The 12,306-nt window shown below is 34.6% G+C and overlaps 1 protein-coding gene across 3 annotated transcripts in view; it reads right to left on the reverse strand.

The window, feature by feature from the left end:
- Positions 1-12,306, reverse strand: part of UGGT2 (UDP-glucose glycoprotein glucosyltransferase 2) — an 80,200-nt gene that overhangs the window by 49,618 nt on the left and 18,276 nt on the right. For 2 of the 3 annotated variants that reach the window (XM_066176362.1, XM_066176364.1), the window contains exons 7-10: positions 11,207-11,288; positions 9,075-9,175; positions 6,037-6,136; positions 2,150-2,210 (exon numbers count right to left, since the gene is read on the reverse strand). In XM_066176362.1, the coding sequence (XP_066032459.1) occupies positions 2,150-2,210; positions 6,037-6,136; positions 9,075-9,175; positions 11,207-11,288 (344 nt within the window). The remainder of the gene's footprint in view (positions 1-2,149; positions 2,211-6,036; positions 6,137-9,074; positions 9,176-11,206; positions 11,289-12,306) is intronic. The other variant, XM_066176363.1, reaches the window with a different exon arrangement.

The following is a 12,306-nucleotide window of genomic DNA, read 5'->3' on the forward strand; positions in this document are numbered from 1 at the left end:
TTCAGTTTAATGAGATTTTATTTTTTTCTTTTGTCTATAGCAGTTCTTTGTCTATTTCTTGCTTAGGTATCAACTCATTACACCTAAATCATCACATGTCTTTCACTTTTAATAACTTTATTTCCTCCCATTGCATTTCCTATTCAACTTTCATTATCTTGAGAGGGAATCATCCAGTTACACACAGCATGGGATCATATCTCTCCTGCTGCTAGATGGATGTACTGCAGTTCAAGAATGCACATGACAATTCATTGTGCTCAAGCAGCAGTGTTGAGGAAGTTTCCTTACTTTTATTCAACAAATTTTAGCTTTCAGCTGTCTAAAGGCCTTTAAACTACAGGAAGGATGTGACATCACATGAAATTAAAACTTAGTGTGATAGGTGCATAAAATCCTCTTAAAGTTAATGTAATTAATACATTAATGGAATCATAGGAGTCATTCAGCTGACCAACTACACAGATATCCATTGTAATTTGTTTCAAATCCAAATTTTAAGCTACTTCTTCCAATCCTTATATTTAGCAATGGTCAGATTAATTCCTGACAGACCTTTACTTTTTTTTTATCTCCTGCATTTTGTGGTAGAGAAACAGTTTTTAAATAAGCAGTTAGTTTTGATTTTTGTGTTAACAGAGCTGAAATTAAGAAAAGTTATTGTAAAGACTTCATCAAGAAACAGGAGAAGTCCTAATACCAACACTCATGCTCTGGAGGAACTATGGTCATCTGGGATTTGTTTTGCTTTATGCTGACTGTAATCCTAACAAGAAAGAGTAATAGGAAAAAATGTATCTTGTCTCTTTACAGAAAGCAATGAAGTCCAAACACTGATTTCTCCCCTCCAGCAAAAACTACAGAACTTCTCACTACTGCAAGAAACAAGGGGCCTGCAGTTGAGCCCACTCTAAGATCTCTCTGAAAACCCAAGGATCAAAGATATACCCTGCACACAAGAAAGTTGAACAGCTCAAGGAGCTGAACTGCTGAAATACAAGAAATGTCTTCTCAATATACCAACCCCATGTTTAATCACCTGTGGACAAACAAAGGCCTACACAACTGTTGCATAACCATTTGCTAGGATATAACACTCAAGCCTGTCACAATATTTTGACTGGAAAGCCTTCCATGAGTTTTGCATAGAATTTAAAAACATTCCTGTGATATTTTTTGCCACAATAGAAATGACAAGCTCTTTATGAGAAGGCTTCACCAGTGCAAGAAGGACATTCTTCACTTTCACTGTTTCGGAAAGTGAAAGAATCTGGAAAAGGTATTCCCTAGGACATACTAGACTTGGCAAGGCAACAGGAAAAGGCCTAAATGGATACAAAGCTAAATGATACACGGAAATGTTGCAAAAGCACAGGAGTGACATAAGTAAGGTATAAATCCCTTTCACTACAGTGGTTGGTCACTCTTAATACCATATGAAAATACATGTTCTGAAGATCAAGACTAAGGACAGTACTATGGGTGTCATTTCACATGACCAGTCCTACAAGAATGGTACCGACATTTAACTGCAACACTCAGCTTGAAAGAAAAAATCCAAACCAAACAGAGACAGACATAATGAATTCAACAAATATTAAGTGGCATCTCAGAATAAATCTCAGTTCAGTCCAAATCACAGGAACAAGGACTCCTCATACGGTACAAGGAACAAAAGATGCAGTGAATCAAGGATGAAAACAAAACCACCATCTGCCACAGATGATGTTCAGAACACCCTGCAGAAAAGCCGCATGTGTGATTCTGAGAGTGTGGAAAGCTCAAAGTTAGCATGTGCTGACCATAACATAAGCAGCAGGCCTAGATTCAACACCAAAGCTATAGAAAAAGTAACTGATACCTATTTTGCTTTCCCAGCACACAATCTGTGACTCAACTCTACAGTCCATGAAAACTGTTTGGCCTTGCCTAATTCTGTAAAACCAAAAGAGAGAATGGAAAAAGTTTCACAAACAGCAGAAAGTGAAATACTTGAATTGCATATTTAAATGTTACCTGTCTCACAACAGATTTTTAGAACAGTTAGCTCTTTTTCTCTAAAACCCTGAAAGTTGCTACAGTAAAAAAATCTCCAAAAGCCGCAATACAATAGCAGTTCAAATGTTCATCTGAAGAAATAAAAACAAACCTTCTGATTTTCTTCTATTTCATTTTGCACTTTCTTGTCTACAGGTACTCTTGTCAGTGATCTGTTAAAGCAAAATATTTGTATGACTCAACCACCATATTTTTAAAAAAGCATTATTTGATGTGAAATTGGTATTTTAATGAAAACATCCAATGCACTGTAAGTGAAGAATGTTGTAATTAAGTCTTAAAAAGAAGAGTAATGCAGTATTATAAGTACTGAATTTTTAAGACAACTCTTGTTCTGTTTTGCTCTAGTAAACCCAGGTTTCTGTTTCAGGTTACATTTTTTTCGCAGTAATACCATCAATGTATTTTTTACCACTCTCAATCTTTCCTAATGGCTTGTTCTGGTTTTTTCTGGATGTATATTATAAACAAGTAAGTTGTTTGGTCATCTAAATCATTACCTGAATACATACCATATTTGCATATTTTAAGTTAAATTACTGTCTCCATGGTACTCAACTTCACAGCATGGAGAGCCATGGATTTTTCTGGACAAAGGCAAGGAAAACATGCAAAGAATGACCACTTTAAAATTAGCTGAGACTTAGAAAAAAGAGATTTGCAGATAGAGACTGTTGAAAATGTTAAGCATTCACAGATAGACAAAGTTTTAGTGACCTTAGTCATTCCATCTTTTGAAGGTAACACATTGATTTGTCTTTTTTACCTTTCATGAATGTTCTGGAAGACTATTTTATCTTCCTCTGCCACAGTGTATTGTGTGTGAAGTTTATAATTATCAGGCTTATCGTAAAATACTTCCAGAGGCAAATTAATCTCTCCCTGTTTTTAAAAAACTTAAACCATATTAACCTAAATCTGACTGTCCTGATAAATGCCAGCATAAATATTCCAGTTGCCTGTATGAACATTTTTTTCAAAACAGGACTGTACACATTTTAGTGACTTTGTATGGGGCTTCAAGAAAAACTGGAGTCATCTTAAACATGAAAGTTGACTAAGCACACAGAGAACGACCCTGCTAAGTCAGCTTCAAACTTGTGGATAATAAAACGTTTAATAATACAAATCCTCACCTCCCCCTCGAAGAAACTGACTTACAATAGATATTGCTAGTACACACCACATTTCTCACAATATATCAGAAATAAGACATAAAATCAGTTTACTTTAAATAACTATTCAAGCTTTCCAGGTAACCAAAGAGACATACTGTGGGAGCAAACTGTATGATTTCCAAGCTTGGTATTAGAGAGTTCTTAAGTAAAAACTAGTTCCAAAAATACTCCAAAAATCTGAATTTTATCATGCTGAACTCAGCAAAAATAGTAGGGCCTGTAACTCTCAGAAGCACACTCAGTTGATTAAAAAATTCCCAGATAAAAGGGACAGCCTATATGTTTCCAAATGGCTCCTAGTGTAAGTAGTTAGGCAGAAAAACAAAACATAAATGTGAAAATAATAAAAAGGAAAATACAAAGCTGGTCCAACATGAACAAGGAAGTAAAATACCCATCAGCAAAAGGTAAGTTTTACTGATTGCTGTTCTAGTAATAGGAAAGCAATTCAAGGAATCATTAAATAGCTCTTACTTCCTGCATGACAGCTGACAAGGCAGGATTCTAGCATAATTTTATGGAGAAAGCGTGATGGTTGATCCTTGAAAAGGACACCCTACCAACCTGAGGTAACAAGGATACCTGTGAAAGACATCTGTTCATTTTGAGTTTTGTCATTTGTTCAATTTGTTCAGAGCTTCAGGAAATTTTTACTTACGTTTTTGTAATTGTCAAGTGCTACAGACACTAAAGAGAAACACTTCACTGGCTGAAAGTAAATGGATACTATTCATCATTCTACATGATGCAGGAATGTTCTTAAATGGACTTAAGGCCGAAATTATCTCTATAATTTAATGCATCTTTACTCTTACCTGGAAGAACATGTAGCTAATGTAGTACTGAATGTTGAGGGGAAAAAAGGAAACCTTCCACAGGGTCATAATGTTAACATTTGTGAATGATTAATAAATTGCAAGTAACAGAGCACTATCATACTTAATTACCAGCTCTTTAAGAACACAATAATAGGACAAGTATACAGGAAATCAAAGATGAAAAATACCCTACAAAATGAATTATTAAAATATTGCCATGACATATGTCAGATACACTGTCTACATCTGATGACATTTTGTAAAATCTATCTCAGACTAATCTTTTCAGCTGGAAATACTGAGACACAAAAGTACAGGTGGTAAATCAGAAAGTGAAAGAAAATTTCAGAGGAATGGTATACCGATCTTTTATGGTCTAAGGAACCCCAATTTTAAGGAACATGTAGTACTTTATTTTCATAACTACAGTTCTAAAATTTGTATACAGCCTTTTAAACCCAAATTTTGTGTAACAAAAAATGCTTGTTTTAGTATAAAAACTGTCTGAAACTTACACAGTTTTAAAACAGTATTATTATAATGATCGGTTATTTATCTAAAGTGATTAAGCAATATCTCTTCATTGCCTGTTTATTCTAGATGTTTTTTTCCAAAATAGTATTTTGACTCATCCAGTTAAGCATGATTAGACTATTAATGAAATATATTCTGTGCACTGTTTTTACACAATGCCCCTTTGATTTACATTGCCAATGTAGACCTACTGAATTTAAATTGTTTAAATATTTTTAATCTCTCATGTAAAAATAACATGCTAGAGTAGCACATTAGAATAAATCATGCGGGACAGATAGAGTGATTCCCTTTTTAATAATTTCAAACTCTTCTTTTATTTTTACCCAGAAAATATTTGAAGAGTAGGTAAATGGAGCTCTCTAACGCCACAAATACACGACGGGAGTTGGAGTGGAATGCAACCATTTAATGACTTGTAAAATCAATGATTTAAATGTCATCTGGCACACTTCAGAATGACTTTTTCCTGTCCTTTAAAGAACAGAACTGGACTTGAAGTGTGACATTATGTATGCTTCCACTATCTCCTACCGGAAAGGTGAATTTTCTGATTGCTAATCTGAGTGCAAACTTATACCATACTATTTTGTAATAATTATGCTTCAGGCATTTTAAAAGGCATTTTGCTTCCTTGACACAAGATGTTACAATGGTAGTTTTCCCATTATGGTGTAGATTTTCTCTAACAGACAATCACGGGTGACAATGAAATACTGTGATAATTAAACAAGAGTGGCAAAATGTGAAAGCATGCTGAGTTAAGAACCCTATTTAGCATCACATTTAATTCAGTAATTCAAGCAAATATTGCTGATAGGATTACATGAAGAACTTATTAAGTATGAAGAGAAGCATTTCTCAATTACAATACTATTGGCTTACAATTTTTCATATTGGGACAGCTAAAATCAGGACAGGTCCATTTATTTAATATTTATCTTGATCTTTTATTAAGTAATCTGTTATGGAAGACAGACCTTCCTCATAAGAACACTACCACACAATAGCCAGGGCCCAATCTCAACAGCAGTGCTGTGCTTAGAACTAATAGGTGTGGATGCCCAAGAAATTGATTAATAGTATTTTGCCTCTTCCCACTGTGACTAGTTCTGCTCCTAATTCAACAAAAGTTTTCACCTGGGAAAATATCAGTCCAATAAAATCCATGAGGACTAAGTACCTGAATGATTAGCATGTCCTCATGGCATCTTCTGCCATATCTCCATCAGACAGGAAACATTTAAGAGACTGATCATGAGCTCTCCCTGCAGTTATCTTCTGCTCTATGAAATTGCCTGGAATCCATCTAGCAAGCTGTCAAACATGAATATCTGACTGCAGGATTTGGATATAAATCTGTATTACTGTTATTACAGTCAAATGCAAACATAAAAATAGCATTTGGAAAAAAAAAAAAAGCAAAAAAAAAAGCTTAAATAACATACCTGGCTCTTATTGGGAAGTTCTGAGCAATGTCTTTCATTACCTTTAAGGCATCATAAACAGGGGTAGACATAATTCGAGAAGCTGCTTGAAAACTAAGATCTAGGGTGGGGGAGAAAAAAAAAAGTAAAAAAAAAAATCACTGTGAACACCACTCAATCATTACTGCCTACAGTCACAAAACTGTTCCATATACACGTTCTCACTACTTATATATTTTATGTTTCAGTCATTGATTCAACAGTTATGAAAGTTACATTATTAAGGTTGAAAAACTGGTCACATGAAAGTTGGAAATACTAAACTAAATTCAGGCTTTTCTACAGAATTCTGCTTGACTTTCTTGAACATACACATTGTATATGTAATTTCTAAATTTACAGAAACACTCTGAAAAAGCCCAGACCATTCATCACTAAGTATTATTCCATCATCTAAAGACTAGTATCACACTCAAACCTAGATACACACCAGTTCACAGACACCCATAACTGCAGGAAAGAGCAAGACCTTTCCAGATCCAAGACTTCACAAGTTTTTCAGATAACAGATATATTTAATATAGAAAGCTGCATTGAGCATGTAAATTGTACAATTTTCAAAAGGAGCACCAAATTCTCAGGGAAAATGGCAACTTGTGAATGTAAAGTCAAACTACTGTAAAATTTCAGTTCTCATAAACACCTAGCAAATTTTTAAAGGGATCTCATTTTCAGAACAGAGACAATTTTCAGATAATGGGACAGTTTAATCTGTATATCCACTGGAAAAACAACGATGGAATTCAGTTAGCTATCTCTGGAGTCTAACTTGAATTTTTACATGTAAGACTATGACAAATCCAGTTTTGGTACCAAACGGGGTCAGGCAGTACTATACTAGATGCTTCCATGTACCTTGTACACATCTGTATAACTAAATCATGCAGTGATGGTTTTTCCTCGTAATTTTCTAGTTGAGACATTTAAGCAAAAACTGACAGCCTCAGGTTACTCAGTTTGAAGAAAGCTGATGCCATATACAATAAAAAATGCTGGGCCAAAAGTCATAGAGGATGCTGCCTAGTAAAACATTGCACCACCTTCTTGAAGCAATTAGGAATTTTAAAAAAAGGAGGCTGAATCAAAGTGAATAAGACATTCCTAGTTTAGCCTGATAAGGTACTTCTTGGCTGAAAAAAACACGTAAGAGGTGACATGTTAACTTCTATTTCTTAATACTTTTAACAAGAAATATAAATAAAAACTACTACTAAAAGAAGGTTTCAGAACCCTTTCAACAGGCACATAAGTTGTGATCAGCTGAAGCAACAACAGCCAGTTGCTGCTGTTACTACAGTGAGGAAACTGTGAACTTGGGTCATATGCTTAAAACCCTTCATAAATTGTAAATAATTTCCATTTTATGGTGAACAGCTAGGATACAAATATTCAAATACCACTGAGGCCAACTGATATCTTTTTATCTCCTTGGTAATCTCTGGTCAGGGCTGTCACAGATCTCCCCTTGCAGCACCTTAACACAGCTGAGAGCGCAGTGTAAGGCACCTTGAGGAAAAAGTACTTACTAATTACCTACCTAAAATATAAAAGCTCTTGAAAGACAACTCTTGAATGGTGTTTAGGTTCATTTATAAATAGAAGTATGCCCTATAGCTGAAGTAGTTTTGCTTAAATTTAGTTAGATTTTTACTTTGGAGCTAATTAAAGGAAATCAGAGAGAAGCTGAGCCATTAATTCAGCCACTATAATTAGTCATTAAGGATGAAACAGAGAAAGCACCCTGTCATGTCAGCAGTAAGGGTATCAAAACAACTGCACCAAAAAATGTGGGGGCTGGAGACTGAAGGTCCTGAACCATAAGCCACTACAGGTCTTCCTGACATATATTAACAGCATCCCAACACTCACTTTCAATACTAAGAACTGGTTTCTTGAGGAGCAGCACCAGTTTCATTTTTTATATATATATAGCCAAAACACCATAGAAAAGACCACCACTAAACAGAGACCTTGTACTGTCTTTTGAAGGTAGACATTAAAGGGATTGAAGTTTCATGGTTCCTTCAACTTTTATATCAGCCAAGTGGCATTCAATCACACACAAAATAAAATAGTCAAACCCACTATTTTCGTTTTCTATGTTTTTTTCCAAAGTAGATTTCTCAAGAGAAGTTTAAAGCAGTATTTTTCAATTGTTTTTAACTTTGGGCAAAGATAAATCCTGCAGTAGAACTTCATTGGTAAAAGACTGCAAGTGAACTACAACTATCTCACACAGCTAATATCAGACTGGACATTGCTAGCAAGCTCTGTAACATCAGGGTCCCAAAAGAAACTGAAGCATCAGATGATTGCTCAGTCTCCTTCACTGCACTAACATATAGGCAAACTCATTTTAATCAGGTTGTCCTCTAAAGCTGAAGAATGTAAGGGGGAAAATGTACTTGTGTAAACTTAAATGTTGTGACGTTCTATGAGAGATTTGTATTTTAGAGCAATTTACAATCTCATTCAAGCTACAGAATGTCCTGCAAGTCATCAGTACACAAGCTTTAGCAATCAACATATTTGTTTTCCTTTTCTACAGGAAACTTTTAAAAGCATGTTCTTCCATCTGACAATATATGAAAAAAATACAACAATGTGAACTCTAGTACATTGATACAATTTATAAACTAAAGGAAACAAGCTGTCCTAACATGCATTTCATTCCAACTCAGCAGTCATGTCACAATTATATCTTTTTCCTGACCTCTAAAAAAAAATCTAAAACAAGTTAATACCTGAGATGACACATCAGACAGAAAAACAGGCAATATATCTCTCCATCTTATGAAATTACTTCAGCGTTCCTTTAATTTCTAGCATACAATACAAGGTATCAGCACATGCCTTTTTAATACTTGAAGCATTTATGGCCTTTTTATGAAATGATGTCTCCTTTTAAAAGAAGCTTTTATCATAATGTCAATACAATAAAATAACAAAGGAATATTAAATAGAGTATCATGTTAATTGAAAAAAAATGCAATACATACCCTGCATCTCCCAAACCTTCAGTGGTTCCATGTTGTTAGTAGTTTCAATTAGATGTTTTTTAAACTCTATCAGATTGTTTTTCAGATCAGGATGCATTCGTCTACAATAAAACATTTCATTACAAAAAAGAATCAATTGCATCCATCAATGTCTGCTTTTATCCACAGTACTGCTCACAGCTAATACTGTATTCTTAGGATAACAACCAAGAATGAAATTTAACTCATTCTTGAAACAAAAATATGAATTTGGGGTGAGAAAAGGTGATTTCTGAGGGCTAAACCCCAGTTAAAGAGAACCATTTAGGTCAGAAAGGACCTTTAAGATCCTGAAGTATAACCATTAGGCCAGCACTGTCAAGTCCACCACTAAACTGTGTCCCTAAGTGCCATATCTACCCAGGCCTGGCAACTCAGTCACTTTCCTGGCCAGCCTGTCCCTATGCTTGACAACTCTCTCCTTAAGGAAATTCTTACTAAATACCAGGAGTTCACTTATTTTGCAATGATCTGTCTCAAAACCTGCCACATAAGTTTAGATGGAATAAATGAAGTCAAAGACTGGACAGTATTAACACACCATCCAGCTAACTGCTCATTTAGCTTACCATAGGATGATGTATACCTAACTGTCCATCAACTGTGCTATATATTGACTGTAACTGAATGCACTCTTTGTGGCAGTAACTACAAGAGGTATAGGCAAGACAATGCTGAGAACATGTTCTATAAATTGACAGCACTGACAAAATCAATCTACTGAGCACACAAATCATCTGTCAGACCCAAAGAACGTGGTACACAAAAGCTGAGCTATTTGTTTTGAAAACATACTAGGTAGTTAAAGAAGTTTTGAGGGCAAATACTTCAGCCTGCTACAAGATATCCTTGAAAAAAAAAATCTCCATTAAATTTCTAAACATTTTATGTCTGCTGCTTACATTCATAACTATTTTACAGCTGAGAAAAGTAAAACTTTTGACACGGCTGTAACAGAGGGACAATTTACAGACTACTGAAACATCTATTTCACCTCCTGTATGAAAGGGAGAAGAGGAAAAACCAATGAATCTAGAAACAATGACAAAAAGACAGAATTATCTGACAGCTTCACAAATCAGTCAGAGTGGAGAATCAAGAGACTAAGTATAGCTAAACCTAGGAAAATACAAGAAGAAAAAAGCTCAGAAAAAGATACGAGATAAGCATTTGGTATTACCTGCTGTGCAGAATCTCAAGCACATAGGTGAAACAACAGGGAAGCCTCAAGATCTGAGTGTGCTTCTACCTCAATGTGCTTGAGAACAAAAAGGCAGGAAGGGAGTGGAAGGGCTCTCAAGAATTTAGACAGAATTAGCAGCTCTGAACTCTGAGATTTACAGTTTAGTGACAATATCTACAAACAAGTTTACTTTTTGTTTTAAATAATGAGAGAATGACATCTAGAGAAGAGCCACAATCTCGAGGGCTTTTGCTGAAGAAAAAAAAAAATATGATCCACTACATGGATTTGTTACAGGAAAAGAGAAGCACTTTGGATGACTGAAATCACAAAATTAATCCACCAACTGAGGACTAGAAGAAGTGCTCAGTAGGGTAACATTCAATTTCATTTAACAGATTGCAGCTTGGAGGTAAGAGTTCCTGCTGGAAGAGAACACAAATTCACAAACTCTAGAATGAGATGGTATCTATAATAAGCCCGTCTTCCTAGAAATATCACTCCTTAACTCTATGAAACTCTTCTTAAAAACATCTTATGGAGATACAGCACATGGGTTTGGATTTCTTGTGCTACTCTTGACTTTTGAAAACCAACATTTTGATTCTAATTATCTAACAAATGTGAAATCATAAGGTTCTAAGTTTTTGTGAGTGTTACCCAGGCAGATATTTTTAATTTAAAAAGTTTACTGTATACATTCTAAGACAATTAGAAAACTAAAAGCAATACATTGAAATTAACAGAATAAACAACCATTTCATCTTTACATTCAAAAGACATAAAAAAATAAATTTCCACCAAATAAAATAATTTCCAACAAAAATCTCAATTCTTCTATGAAAAAACCCAACTGGTTGAGCTTCCAGAAGCAAACATAAAAATTTAATTATAACTTATATCAACTCACTTTAATCTGCCAAAGAGAAATCCTTGGACATCACTTTCCTCCTCCTCTTCCTCATCTTCCTCTTCTTTTGTCTCATTTGCTCCTGAACACATAACACATGTGTTTACCGTAAGCCAAGAAAGTTATAGTCGTTTTATATTTTTATGAATTATAAAACAGTTAAGAGAAACAAACAATCACAAAATTGTCATTCCCAGATGTTTCAATTAAATTCATACTTATGGCATCCAAATTAATTACTCTACAAAACTTTGCAATATTAAAATTAAATTTTTAATATAATTCATTCAGTGGAAACAATTTTTATATAAAATGAAATGGGTGTGGTTGAACAGTTCACTTCCCAAAACAGCCATTTCTTAGTTTGATTAAGGGATAAGGTATAACTCTTATCAGTCAACTACTACCAAACTTACACTTGAAAAGTCTGATGACCTTAAAGCACTTGAATCTCCAGCTGGCATTTGATATAAGTCAGAGATCAGTTTCTTGCCCTTTAAAAAAACTAAATCATTTTTTGACATGACTCAAAAGTCATTAAACCGTAGTCTTTCTTTGAGAGTTAACTTGCCTTTTATTTTGTGAATGTCCCTGCAAAGTAATTCCTCTGTGTCACCATGCTGTAGTTACCACTTTCTGTGGTAAATGTCTCATTTCAGTACATTGTAAAATGCACCGGTCCAAATTCGGTAGTACATCACATCTTTTCTACAGAAGATTGTAAAAGTATTTCCACAGATTTTAAGAAAAAAAAACCCTCAGCCCTGAAACACTAATGTGTAGATACTCAAGCCATTAGTATATGAGAGATGTCAACAACCATAAAATAACTGAAGTACAAAGGTAAACAATCTTAAAATTACTGAGAGGAAGAAGACCAGATTGTGTTTTGAGGAGCCACAGAAAACAGCAATTGGAGGACAGAAAATTGACTGTATCCTAGAGCACAGATCTTTACAAATGTTCTCATCTATTTTGATTTCTTAGTTCCTAATACCTGAGATCTCCTTCTTTAGACAGAAATTAAGCATAACCTTCAAAACATTAATGACTGAATATCATACAAACTGAAGATTTTAACGCATTTCAACAGTATTTCT

The sequence above is a fragment of the Chamaea fasciata genome, unplaced genomic scaffold (genome assembly GCF_029207755.1).
Source record: "Chamaea fasciata isolate MVZ Bird 193981 ecotype frontalis unplaced genomic scaffold, bChaFas1.0.hap1 SCAF_2, whole genome shotgun sequence".
Classification (NCBI taxonomy): domain Eukaryota; kingdom Metazoa; phylum Chordata; class Aves; order Passeriformes; family Sylviidae; genus Chamaea; species Chamaea fasciata.